Raw genomic sequence first — 14,830 nt, 5'->3', positions numbered from 1 at the left:
AAACAACTTAGATGCTCCTCAGCTGAAGAATGGATAAAGCAAATGTGGTACATATATACAATGGAGTACTACTCAGCAGAGAAAAACAATGGCACCATGAAATTTGCAGGCAAATGAATGGAACTAGAAAATATCATCCTGAGTGAGGTAACCCAGACTCAAAAGGACAAACATGGTGTGTGATCACTCATAAGTGGATACTAGATGTAAAGAAAAGGATAGCCAGAATACTACCTACAGCCCCAGAGAAGCTAGCTCACAAGGAAGACCCTAAGAGGGATAGATAGATTGCCCTCCAATGAAGAATGGATGAGATCTACATGACCAAACTGGGGGTGAGGGGGACAATGGAGAGTAAGGGATGGGTGAATGTGAACATAAGGGAATGGGAGGTTCAAGCTGGAACAGGGACAGAGTGGGAGAGAAAGGAAAGAGATACCATGATAAATGGAGACATCATGGAAATAGGGAGAAACAGGGTGGTAGGGAAGTTCCCAGGAATCCACAAGGATGACCTCACCTTAGACTATAAGCAATAGTTGAGAGTGTTCCTGAACTGGCCAGATTGGTGTATACCCTAACTGTCATCATAGAGCCTTCATCCAGTTACTAACAGAAGCAGATGCAGAGATGCACAGCTGGGCACCAGGCCAAGCTTCAGGAGTCCAGTCAATGAGAGGGAGGAGGAATTCTATGAGCAAGGGACATCAAGATTGTGATGGGGAAACATACAGAGATGACCAGGCAAAACTAGTGGAAACTCACGAACTGTGGACCAATTGCTGTGGAGTCCCCATGGGACTGGAGTAGGCCCTCTGGATAGGCAAGACAGTTGTTTAGCTTGAAATGTTTAAGGGGTCTCCTGGCAGTGGGATCAGGATCCATTCCTGGTGTGTGAGTGGGCTTTTGGAGCATTTTTAATGTGAATGAAAAGGAAGAAGTAATCTGAAAGCCCACCTTTTGGTCCATAGATAAGCAGAATGGTATTTATGCTCACTATGGGATGCTGTTTTAACTTGGAAAAGAAATTCTTATACACACACACACAAACACACACACACACACACACACACACACACACACACACACATATATATATATATATATATATATATATAAACTTTATGTAATAATATTAATGGTCGTATAGAGTACTAACCAATTCTAGAAATAGACTTCATCTATCTTCCTGAATGTGATTTTTGGGCTTGAGTCTGAAGGACAATATTAATGGCCTGTGACAAAAGAATAGTTAACAGTCTGCAAAATGTCACTTAAGTTAAGCTAGCAAAGTACTATTAATTTCAGACATTGTGTGACTCTGGAAGGGTATTAGTAAGAAAAGATATGAAGACACCAAGTTAGCAGTGTTCACCACCTACAGAAACTGCAAGGGAAGTTTATCAGGAAAATATAGATTAAATCTCCATGCTCAGTAGCTGCAAAGTTTTTCTATATTTTCCCCCTGAGAGTACATAATTTGGGTGATGTTTTAATGGTGTCTTTAGTAGTGCAACACAATGATTGATTTATGATTAATATTTTATCAAATTAAATAGAATGTCAGCTAAAGATAACTTCCATTGCGTGATGTGGTACTAAGGAGTATACCAATGGGTTTTATAAAACAATTTATGTTTTTTGCTTTTCCTGAGGTTAGATTCAACAAAGAATCACACATCTTTTAAAACAGTGAATGCCCAAGTTGCTCTTGCATAATTCTATCTTGAAGGTCTGCAGACTCATTCAGACACAGTTTCAGGGGAAAAAAATCACATTGAATTCAGCGAGCACTACCTTGAGTCTCTCTCTTCAAGGACACTGGAAGATGATTTCTACCATCATATTCAACATCAATCCTGAAAGTGCTGTTATCATAATAATATGAGGGCAGAAAGCATTGGGATACATAATTGAAAACCAAAGCTGTATGCTCTCATAATTGGGAAACGTAGATAACATTCCCTGACATATGAGAGCAAGAACTCAGTAGACAATGTGAGAAGGCCCTCTAGTGTGCTATTGCATATTTAGTGTCCTCAGACAGGGACATAGCATACTGAGTGGTGTGAACACAAATTACAAAACCATTGACTAGTTACAAAATAAAAGAAAACATGTTCAACGTTTTTTTAAAGAAGCATTTTCATCATCAAAAAGCACAAACAGAAAATGCCAATGGAATAGATACTTACCCCAGAATAGAAAGGCTCACCAGACACACAAAGCACATCTTGCTCCTGTAGCATCAGCAGGTCTCTGGCAAGGTGCAGCCGGACTTTAAAGGGTTCCTGATTACCATCTTGAAGCAAGCAAACCCCTGTCTTCGTCTTTAGATTAAAAAAAAAAGAGTAAGAAAGAGAAAATGTTCAATTCATGGGTTATAATTCTCAGAACTAATCACAGCAAAATATGATAGGTAACACTTGAGAGCTATGGGAAATGATTTCAGTGACTCACACATAATTTTACAGACATGTTAAATAATAGATAACCACTTCAAAGAATATGGAATTTTTGATAATGGAGACCATGACAGAGAGACCACCCTGAGACATAGATGGAAAGACTGAATCAAAGGTGCTGCATTACATAGAGAAATGATAAAAATAATAATTGGGCCAACAGGTGAGAAATACGCAGGTAGGCTGCACCACTGCCCTATATACCCACTGGATTCAGTAACTTTTATGACCCACTCTGCTACCCAAACCCATTGGCCCCAGTATTTCCCCCCTGACCAACCATCCTTTACAACATCAGCAGCCCCTATACAAGCACCATCTACTCCAGTTGGAAGAATAGGTGAGTGACTGGTACCCTAGCTAAACTGTCCCAATCTCCAGGTATCAAGCCCCAGGAGATATCTTATGCCCCTTCCCTCCCATCTTAGCCCCAGAAAGGCAGCTGGATGTTGTCCTTAACTCTGGTGGATCTCTGGTGCTCTGGCACAGTGCCCAGCAGCTAGCCAACAGGCGAGAGACCTGCAGGTAAGATGCATCAACACTGCCAACACCCACTGGACTCCATAGCTACTCCAACCCTGTGGTGATATATTATATACCCCCAAATACAGTGTGACCTAATAAACTTATTTGGGGATCAGAGAACAGAGACAGCAACTAGATTAGACAGAGAAGCCAGATAGTGGTGACACATACCCTTAATCCTATCATTTGGGAAGTAGAGATCCATCTGGCTCTCTGAGTTCAAGGCCACATTGAAAACAGAGACAGGCAGTGGTGGCACATACCTTTAGTCCCACAACTTAAGATCTCATGTCTTTGCTTGGGAAGGACACACACCTTTAATGCCAGAAAGTGTCATGGTTGGGTGGAGAATGGTATATAAGGCATGAGGAGACAGGAACTAAGCAGCAGTTCAACTTAGACCTTCAGGGATGAGGACTCAGAAGCTTTTAGTCTGAGGAATCATGGAAACAGCATCAGCTGAGGAGTTGGTGAGGTGAGGTTGGCTGTAGCTTGTTCTGTTTCTCTGATCTTTCACCCCAATATCTAGCTCCGGGTTTTCTATTAATAAAACCTTTTAAGATTTGTGTTACACAACCCACTCTGTCACCCAAACCCACTGATCCCATCATCCACCTCTTGTTCAACATTTTACACATCACCCTCAGCCCCTATAGGCAAAAATACTACCTAAACCAGTTGGAAGAACAGGAACAATCCACACCAGTAAGAAGAATAGACTCTATAGGCACAAGTAAACCTACCCAAGCCAGAATAACTGTAGGATACGGATATGCTGCATTTATGGACCCAAACCCCCACAAACTGCAGCTGAGACAACACTACTGTACCTGTGGACCAGACAACCACAAGAACCCTTGTCATTCAAGCCAAAAGAAAATAAAAGAAAGAGATAATAAAGTAACAAAAGAACCATTTAACAAAGACATCACAAGAATCAACACCTGTGTCTATAGCTATCCCTTTACCTAGATGCATAAAGGACAGTATAAGAATACATGCAACAACCTAAAGGGCAATATGGTACCACCAGAACCTAGTGGTTTTACAACAGCAAGACCTAAACATCCCATTTCAGATGACACAGAAGAAAATGACCTTAAAAATAACTTTATGAAGATGAAAGAGGCCCTCATAGAGGAAATGAAGTTTCCTTAAAGATATTGAGGAAAAGACAATCAAAAAAAAAAAAAAACTGAAAGAAATCAATAAATCCCTTAAAGGAAGACTTGCCACCACCACCACCCACTCACCCAAAAAAAAGAAAGAAAAGAGAAAAACATGTGAGGCAAATAGCTCAAGACTTGAAAATTGAAATAGAGGTGTGGGCTTGAGGGCCAGATGGCCCAAACAAGTAAAAAAGATACTTTCTGAGAGCCAGCCTGGGTCTGCCTGATGGTCTTAGCAACAGCAGCTGAAACATGATCTGGAGATGATCCGGACCAATGAGAGACAGCCATGTCACACCAACAGATGTATATTCATCAGATCTCCCCCAAGGGTGGGGTGGAGGGTATATAAGGCTTGCCTCTTCCTGAATAAACTGAGCTTGTTTCGATATTCTCCTGGAGTCTGTGTGTTTGACTCTGTGCCCACTTGGCCCCCGCCCCCAAAGGGAATAACAGTGAGGACCCTGCTACATCTGGTGCTGAAACCCAGGAAATTTGGTACTTGAACAGGATTTGTTTGTCTCCCTTTATTCATGTGTGGCACTGGTTGAGAAGCCCCCTTGAGTGGTATATTGTGGTGAGTAGGCCCCTCTACATTGTGTAAATTCGGTCCCTTCAACAGGTAAATACTGGGACCCCCACTTTCTTCTTTCTGTTTGTCCTGTATGAGACTCTGTCTGTATGGTAGGGTGGCATGTACTTTTGTTCAGGCTTGCCTAGCATTTCCATATAAGGGCTGGTCCCTCAGGAAACAATAGCCACAGTCTGACTATTTTTAATTGTGTATGTGTATGTGTATATGTATGTATATGTATGTATATGTATGTGTGTGTTTGTGAATGCATGCATGTGCTTGTGGGTTGTGATGCCTGGAAAGATAGATCAGTAGTTCGTAGTGCTTGCTCCATAGATCTTTTAAAAGAACATGTGGGAACCTGATCTTTGGATAAGAGTTCTGTTCCTGGCCAGAAAAAGGGTAGTGGCCTCGGGAGTAATTCTCCAATTGTTTGTTATGCCCATTTTGTTAACTATAATTGCTGGCCTAAAGTCATTCTCTACTGAGGCCCACAATAAGAACTACCAGAAACAATGTAACACCAACTTACCTATTGCCTTCATTCCATCCATGACTGATATTTCCTTTGCCTCTGCTGGCAAGGAGAGGCATGAGAATAGGCGTAAAGTGAAGGAAAGGGATGGAAAGAGAGAGGAAATAATTGCAGCAGCATCTAAGCCTATACTGGCAGCCCTTCTCTCTGCTTCCCCCATGCCTGGAGCAGCTACCCCCTCACTGCAGTATCCACAGAGTGATTTGACTGGATGTCTGCCTGCTGAGACAGCTGCTCCGCATACCTCCCAGCCTGTTCCACCTATGGTGCCGCACATGCCCACCATGGTGTTTCCAGTTAATGTGGGCCCCAATGCGGCTAACCAGCCATGGATACCTATCCCTCTTGCAGACCTGTCTTTGGTCTGTAAGGCTGCTAATGAATCAGGTTCTGACTCGATGTATTTTGAGCAAATCCTACGGCAATGGGCAATACATTTACAGACTTATTATGACTGGCACAAATTGATGAAGGCTATGTTGGAACTTATGGTCTTCCTTAGTTGGTAAGCTGTCTATGATGACTCTTTTTAATATACAGTACAACGTTGCTGTTTCTCTCAAGATGCTTACGGGCCGAGGACCACATGTTAACCCTGTCACACAAGCCCAAATTGGACAACACACTTATTTACTTGCCTTGGGAGACACCATTGCTCTTGGTTCATTGGAGGGATCCCATTACCCTTCAGTGGTAATACTCTGTTGCCCTATTAACCTGGGGAGAGGATATGCTTGAATTTTTCCCCAGAATACCACCACACTGATATGGATACCCTCCAGAGATGTGTGTCCGGCAACAGACCAAGAGACTTTGGACAAAAAAGAAGCTTCAGAAAGGTAATGTATGATTTGCCCTGCTGCTGTGGCATTAGTGAAGGTCATTTCATCGCTGGCATGTGACCCTAGATATTAAGCAATTGCCTCATCCCCTACAAGGTCGATTATACATCACCAGAAAGACTTCGATTGGCATGATAAAAATGACTGGGGTCCCATCCATGTCCTTGAGATTGAAATTTTTGACTAATCCTTCTCTTGTTCAAATATCTTCTACAACAGGTTCACCAACAGAAGGCGACCACAAAGGTGACCCTACAGGTTTTATTGGCTCTCAGGTACCTAGATCAAAGTCCTCCTAGAGAGATAATGCACATATGGCTCACTGAGATACAGAAGGCTACTGCCTGAAGCCCACCACCCAGACAGCTCTCCAGGATTGATGCTCTTCCAGGGCTGGTAGTCAATGACAGATACGAGCTTGTTTGGTAAGCCAATCTAAGACAGGCACAGTCCATTATGCTGAGCTCTCCTGAGGTGGGGTCAACAAGGTTAGGGCAATGCACCCTAGCTCCCACTGAGCATGTCCTATAAAATAATAAAAAGGGGTGGATATGTGGGATGACTCATCCCTAACGGGCTTGAGGGCCAGACGGCCCAAACAAGTAAAAAAGATACTTTCTGAGAGCCAGCCTGGGTCTGCCTGATGGTCTTACCAACAGCAGCTGAAACATGATCTGGAGATGACCCGGACCAATGATAGACAGCCATGTCACACCAACAGATGTATATTCATCAGACCTCCCCCAAGGGTGGGGTGGAGGGTATATAAGGCTTGCCTCTTTCTGAATAAACTGAGCTTGTTTCGACATTCTCCTGGAGTCTGCATGGTTTGACTCTGTGCCTACTTGGCCCCCGCCCCCAAAGGGAACAACAGCAAGGACCCTGCTACATAGAGGCAATGAGGAAAACACAAGCCAAGGGAATTCTGGAAATGAAAAAGTTGAGTAAATGAACTAAAGATACAAGCATCACTAACAGAGTACAAGAGATGGAAGATGGAATCTCAGACACTGAAGATATGATAGAAGAGATTCATTGCTAAAAGAAAGTGTTAAATCCAAAAAGTTCTTAATACACACCATCCAGGACATCTGGGACACGATGAGAAGACCAAACCTAAGAATAATAGGCATAGAAGAAGGAGAATTACAGCTCAAAAGCACAGAAAATATATTCAATAAAATTAGAAGAAAACTTTCCCAGACTAAAGGAGGATATGCCTATGAAGGTACAAGAAGCTTATAGAACACCAAATAGACTGAACCAAAAAATGTTCCCTTTCCACACAGTACTCAAAGCACCAAGCATACAGAATAAAGAAAGAATATTAAAAGATTCAAAGGGAAAAGGTCAAGTAGCATATAAAAGCAGACCTATTGAAATTACATCCGATTTCTCAGCAGAGATTCTAAAATACAGAATGTCTAAGAGAGACAGTTTGAAGAAAATAAGAGACCACAGATGCTAGGCTATACTGCCATACCTAGCAAAACTTTGAGTCACCATAGACGGAAAAAAAAGATATTCCATAACAAAACCAGACTTAAACAATATCTACCCACAAATCCAGCCACATAGAACGTACTAGAAGGAATACTCTAACCAAAGGAATTTAGCTGCACCCATGAAAACACATGGAATAGATAATCTCAGACCAGCAAAACCCCCAAAAAAAAAAAAAAACACACACATACTACCACAACCACCACCAAAACCACAAATATAACAGTTTTACAACCACTGGTCATTAATGTCTCTAAATATCAATGGATTCAATTTACCAATAAAAAGACAAAGGCTAACATAATGGTTAGAAAAGCAGGATCAGCCAGGCGGTGGTGGTGCACACCTTTAATCCCAGCACTCCAGAGGCAGAGGCAGGCGGATCTCTGTGAGTTCGAGGCCAGCCTGGTCTCCAAAGCGAGTTCCAGGAAAGGTGCAAAGCTACACAGAGAAACCCTGTCTTGAAAAACCAAAAAAAAAAAAAAAAAAAAAAAAAAGCAGGATCAATCCTTCTGCTGCATACAAGAAACACACCTGAACTTCAAAGACAGGCATAACCACAAGGTAAAGGGTTAGAAAAAGATTTTCCAATCATACAAACAAAAGAAGCAAGCTGGCGTAGCTATTCTAATACCTAACAAAATCAACTTCAAACTAAAGTTAATCAGAAAAGAAGAAGGATATTTTATATTAATCACAGGAAAAATCCATCAATATTAACGTTGTAGCCCACTAAGTTTCCTAGTGGCTGTACCCAGCAGGACTGCATAAGAGGTTGATTGGACCATGGGCCTGGGCGCCAGGTGACTGTAACTAGCAAGGGGGAGGTCTTTTGCTTCACCCCTTGGCATTGTTATAAATAGATCTTTGGAATAAAGTTCTGGGCTGGTGGATAAGGATCCAGGCCCATCCGATTCTATCCTGTGTTTTCTCTCCCCTCTGTATTTCTAATTAAGTCTCTTATCCCTCATTCTCAAGAGTTACTGGGGTAAATAAATGTGGGGGCTGGTCTTCTACAGAGGGTGCTCAAACAGGACAAAGAAAGATAAAAACAAAAGAAGTAACCATTGGGCTTGGTGAAAGGAGTATAGAGGGTGATGTGAGTGTAGGCATGCTGATAAGGAATTGAAAAATGAAGGCAATGGTATTTTATTCTTGGGTATATAGGGAGGCAGTGGAATGCAGTGAGGCTGTAGTGTTAGATTTCCTTCTATATAAATTTCTCTTTACCTAATATAACTCTCTCTCTCCCTCTCTCTTCTGTGTATAAAAAATAAGGAAGGTAGAATGGGTAATATAGTGCAGGAAGAAATTTAGAGTCAGTTAGGAATATAGAAAAGAAAAAAGCTTAGGGTAAAGTAGGAATTTTAGGAAGAACATTAGCACAAAGATAAACTAGAAAGAAACGTTGGGGCTATGAACGCAAACTGGGAAGAATCTACCCTCTTTGAGCTTTATGGGCATATAAAAGCTCTTCTTTGAGCTTATCATGTTTGAAAAAGGTTCCTATGGAAGCTTTTGGCCTGGGGACAGCTAAAATGCTAAAAAGCAGCAGAGGAAAGAAATTTCTCCTTCAGCGGGTACAGATGGAAACAAAAATCCTCTGCTCTGTCAGCAGTGCAACACCTTACCCTCAGAATTAGTTTTCTCTAGGCCATGAACCAAAAAGTGTAAAGAACAGAAGTTTTGCAAAAGCTTGGTAAACTTTCTCTCTTTTGGGAAAAACTTAATCTGTCTCTAAAAAGCCTTTCAGAACTTTTTCTCCGTTTTCTTTCTGTAAAGGACAAAAACAAAAATCACCTGGAGAGAATTAGTATGGGAAATCACCTGTGACAAACCTCTTAGAACAGCAAAACCTCTCTAAGTTCTGTCTTTCTTTCAAGTCAGAAATATCCTCCCTGCAATGAAGGAGGCAGGACTCGAGTTCCCAAAAATCTCTCTTCTAAGCTCTGTCTTTTCAATCCAGGAGAAAAAGCAGTCAGAAATTCCTCTGCAGAGACAGGCTGCTAGGTAAAGCATTGAGGCCTAGCCTCCTGGCTGTGGCTATGCTGCATGTCAGAGACACTAGCTGTGGAAGGAGCCTGCAGGACAGGACAGGGAGCTATCCAAGATTAAAGTTTTCTTTTCTATCATAGAAAGGACCTTTCTGGGAAAAAGAATGCATTCAGTTTGTCTCACTGACCCAAAGTGAAGCCCTAAGGGTTTTACCTTAAGCAATAAGCCTCATTCAGAGTGCTGAGACAAATGGACACAGAAATGCTCAGGAAATGGGTCAGAAAAAAGATCTTATTAGAGAGGTATACCTGTTAAACAGTGGCACATGCATCCTAAAGCAAGCTCAAGAAAGAGAAATCTGTTTAAAAAAAAAAAAAAAAAAACAAAAAACAAAAAACAAAAATCCTGTAAAGGGAACCGGAAAGTTTGCTAGTATACCCAAAATGCTTTCTGGGAAATGTAGTATCAATGCAGGTTTGAAACAGTGCCTTATATGGTGTAATAGCTGCGCAAAAATTTTTGCTAAGAACTTTATGGTAGTTCAAAACAATAATTTTAGCCTCGGCCTGAAGCAAAGCTTTCAGTAAAACAAACTGAAAGTCCTGCTGTAACAGAAACATTTGTCTGAATTATGGCACAGGGAAGCTTTTATAAATTTCGGTAAAGGGACAGCCTCTAATTAGGAACTGTTTGCTGCTGAGTGCATCTATGCCTGAATGGCTGAGAGAATTCAGTGGCGTGGAAGGCAACTTTGGGGTGTAGCTTTTCTGAAAATGTTACAGACCCCTAGCAACAAATGTTACAACTCCATAGTGACAGTATTCACTAAATCCCAGCATTGAAAGAGCCATTGACAAATCTTGTTTCAAACTCCCAAAATCTTTTAGAGTAATATCAAGGCTGGCTAAATGATTTGTATAATAAATGGCCATGTTAGCTATCTTTTCTAAATAAGACTGCATAAGAGGTTGATTGGACCATGGGCCTGGGTACCAGGCGACTGTAACTAACAAGGGGGAGGTCTTTTGCTCCACTCCTTGGCATTGTTATAAATAAACCTCTGGAATAAAGTTCTTGGCTGGTGGATAAGGATCCAGGCCCATCTGAGTCTATCCTGTGTTTTCTCTCCCCTCTGTATTTCTAATTAAGTATTTGTTTTTGTTTTTGTTTTTCGAGACAGGGTTTCTCTGTGTAGCTTTGTGCCTTTTCCTGGAACTCACTTGGTAGCCCAGGCTGGCCTCGAACTCACAGAGATCTGCCTGGCTCTGCCTCCCGAGTGCTGGGATTAAAGGCGTGCGCCACCACCACCCAGCCTAATTAAGTCTTTTATTCTTCATTTCTCAAAAGTTACTGTGGTAAATAAGTGTGGGGGCTGATCTTCTACATATTAAGCCTCAATTCTGAACATTTATGCCCCAAATACAAGTGCTGCAAGACACAGGAAAATGTAATGAAATTCAGCTACTATCACGAAAGCTATTACTTTAAAAAGTCAAGGACATTTCCGTAAGTCAAGCCATGGCTTAAGAATTCTTGGTGATAGTTTAGCTTTTGTATATATATATTAGCTGTTTCCTGCAATGATTTTCTTGTATGCTATGTATGCTTCCAAGAACTCCTAACTGTGCATTTTATCTGAAATAGCTATCAAGCATCCAAGGCCAAATGATCTCCTGAATTAAGATAAATTCATGTCAGAACCTCCATTCTTATACAGTCTTACTGGTATTTACACTAACATATAGACTCCTAACATTTATCTAACCACCTAAAAATGTAGTTTAAGCACATAAATTCACTATTTCTGATATATTAGTTGATTTTAATCTCTTAGCTGACCTCCTACTTTACCACTTTCCCTTTGGGTTTATAAAAGAAAGCCTGATGGTCACTGCCTGAGGAAAACTTTTGTATGCCTTTATGACCCTGTAAGAATTCAAGCCTGGTGATCTTGCTTTAGCTAGAGCACTACTATTGCATGGGTATACAACTGTAAACCTCAGAAGCTGAGAGGGGATTTTGACTAGAGTACTAGAGGAATGAGATAAAACATGAGGAAAAGCCAGATGGAGAAGAATGAGATTGGTAAAATGAGATGAGAAAGACCAGGATGTGGCAGAATTATGATGAGAGAATTAAGATAGAACTTAGAGGAGAGAGCAGATAAAGGTAGAGAGGAATCAGGCAAGAAAGGAGCTAGGCATGGGAATAGAACAAAAGCTATGTAGATAGAATTTTATCCCAGAGGAATAAAGTAGATGGACAAAAGAGCTTAGATTCTTTTTTATAATAATTTGTGCCATTCATAAATTCTCTTCTGGACACCTGGGAAGAAGATTATTAAGGCTGGACCATAATAATTTTCAAGATACAAGGGCACCCAAGTTGTAAAAGAAACAGTACTATATCTTAAATCAAACATCATAGTTACACTGAACCTGATAGATGAGAAGGCAGGAATTAGCCTTGAATATATTGGCACAGGAGACCACTTCTTATTTATAACACCAATACCCGAACACTGAGAGTAACAATTAATAAATGGGACCTCCTGAATCTGAGAAGCTTTTGTGAGGCAAAGGACATGGTAAATAAGACAAAATGACAGCCTAGAGAATGGAAAAAGATCTTCACTAACCCCACATCTGACAGAGAGCTGCTATCCAAAATATATAAAGAACTCAAGAAACATGACATTAAAATACCAAACAATCCAATTAAAAAGTGGGCTACAGAGCTAAACAGAGAATTCTCAAATGGCCAAAAGACATTTAGGAATCTCTCAATATCCTTAGTCCTCAGGGAAATCCAAATCAAAACAACTCTGAGATACCATCTTATACCTGTCAGAATGGCTAAGATCAAAAACACTGAAGACAGCTTATGTTGGAGCAGATGTGGAACAAGGGGAACACTCCTCCCCTGTTGGTGGGAGTGTAAACTTGTACAGCCATTTTGGAAATCAATATGGCAGTTTCTCAGAATATTGGAAATCAATCTTCCTCAAGACCCCAGTGGTACCACTCTTGGGCATATACCTCAAACATACCACAAGGACACATGCTCAACTATGTTCATAGCAGCATTATTCATAATAACCAGAGCCTGGAAACAACCTAGATTCCCTTAACTGAAGAATGGATAAAGAAAACGTGGTACATATACACAGTGGAGTACTACTCAGCAGTAAAAAACAATGGCATCAAGAAATTTGCAGGCAAATGGATTGAACTAGAAAATATCATCCTGAATAAGGTAACCCAGATTCAGAAAGACAAACATGGTATGTACTCACTCATAAGAGGCTACTAGATGTAAAGCAAAGGATAACAGCACTAAAAACACAGCTCCAAAGAAGCTAGGTAACAAGGAGGACCCTGTGAGGGAAATATGAATCACCATGGGAAGGGGAAATAGATGAGATCTCCATGAGTAAACTGGGAGTGAGGGGGGCAATAGAGAGTAAGTCATGGAAGATAAGAACATAAGGGAATGGGATTGTTGAGCTGAAACAGGGACAGAGTGGGAGAGCAATGAAAGAGATATCTTGATATAGGGAGACATGATGGAGATAGGAAGAACCATGGTGCTAGGGAAGTTACCAGGAATTCACAAGGATGATCCCAGCTTAGACTACTAAGCAACTAAACTGGCCTACTCCAATAATCAGATTGGCGAATACCATGTCATCATAGAGCCTTCATTCAGTAACTTATGGAAACAGATGCAAAGATCTGCACCAAAGCACCAGGCTGATCTCCAGAAGTCCAGTTGAAGAGAGAAGAGGGATTATATGAGCAAAGGGCATCAAGATCATGGACAGGGAAACTTACAGATACAACTGAACCAATCTAGTGGGAGCTCATGAACTTCAGACCAACAATGGTGGAGCCTCCATGGGACTGGTCTAGGCCCTCTGCATAAATGAAACAGTTGTATAGTTTAATCTGCTGAAGGGGCCCCTGGAAGTGGGAATAGGATCTATCTCTTGTACATGAACTGGCTTTTTGGAGCTCATTACTTATGGTGGGACACTTTGCACAGCCTTGATGGAAGGGAAGGGGCTTAGACTTGGCTGAACTGAATGTACCAGGCTTTCCTAACTCCCCATGGGATATCTTACCTTTTTGGAGGAGGAGATGAAGGGTGATCAAGATGGGAAGCTTGGGGAGAGGAGGAGGAGAGATGAGAGGGGTATCTGTGGTTGGTATAGAAAATGAATAAAATATTTCTTAACACAAAAACACACCTTCCCCCCAAAAATCATACACCACACACTACTCATTAATAAAGGAAGACTTTCAGACCAATGGACATGTCAGACAGACAAAAACTTAACAGAGAAGTAAGGGAACTAACAGATTTTATGACTCAAATGAACTTAACAGGTATTTACAAAATATTTCACCCAAACACAAAAGAATATACCGTCTTCTCAGCACCTCATGGAACCTTCTCTAAAACAGACCACATACTCAGTTACAAAGCAAATCTCAACAGATACAAAAAAGTCAGAAGAACCCTGTGTATCTTATTGGATCACCATGGGACAACATTAGAATTCAACAACAACACTAACTACAGAAAGCTTACAAATTCATGGGAAGTAACCATCTCTCAACAGAATTACCACTGGGTCAAGGAAGAAATAAAGAATTTAAAGACTTCCTAGAATTCAATGAAAATGAAAGCACAACATACCCAAACTTATGTGACACTATGAAAACAGTGCTAAGAGGAAAGTTCATAGTACAAAGTGCCTAAGAAAAGAATTTGGAGAAATGTCACACTAGTGACTTAACGACACACCTGTAAGATCTATAACAAGAAGAAAAAAACTCTCCCAGATAGAATAGATGGCAAGAAGTAATCAAACTCAGTGCTGAAATCAACAAGACAGAAACAAAGAAAACATTGCAAACAATGAAACAAAAAGTTGATTCTTTGAAAAAATCAACATGATAGACAAACACTTATTCAAACTAACCAAAAGCAGAGAAAGAATATCCAAATTAACAAAATCAGAAATGAAAAATGGGATGTAACAACACACACTAAGGAAATGCAGACAATCATCAGGTCATACTTGAAAAAACCTGTATTCCACAAAATTAGGAAATCTAAGAGAAATGAACAATTTTCTTCTTAGTTACCACATACCAAAATTAATTCAAGACCAGATAAACAATTTAAATAGCTCTATGACAACTAATGAAATAGAA

At 40.7% G+C, this 14,830-nt stretch overlaps 1 protein-coding gene across 1 annotated transcript in view; it reads right to left on the bottom strand.

Moving 5' to 3' along the window:
• Positions 1–14,830, bottom strand: part of Sntg1 (syntrophin gamma 1) — a 507,378-nt gene that overhangs the window by 391,854 nt on the left and 100,694 nt on the right. Inside the window, exons 2-3 of the mRNA XM_059255595.1 lie at positions 5,513–5,684; positions 2,196–2,330 (exon numbers count right to left, since the gene is read on the bottom strand). Of these exons, the coding sequence (XP_059111578.1) occupies positions 2,196–2,330; positions 5,513–5,684 (307 nt within the window). The remainder of the gene's footprint in view (positions 1–2,195; positions 2,331–5,512; positions 5,685–14,830) is intronic.

Source organism: Peromyscus eremicus, chromosome 2 (genome assembly GCF_949786415.1).
Source record: "Peromyscus eremicus chromosome 2, PerEre_H2_v1, whole genome shotgun sequence".
Classification (NCBI taxonomy): Eukaryota; Metazoa; Chordata; class Mammalia; order Rodentia; family Cricetidae; genus Peromyscus; species Peromyscus eremicus.
This window is presented reverse-complemented; position numbering and strand designations above follow the sequence as displayed.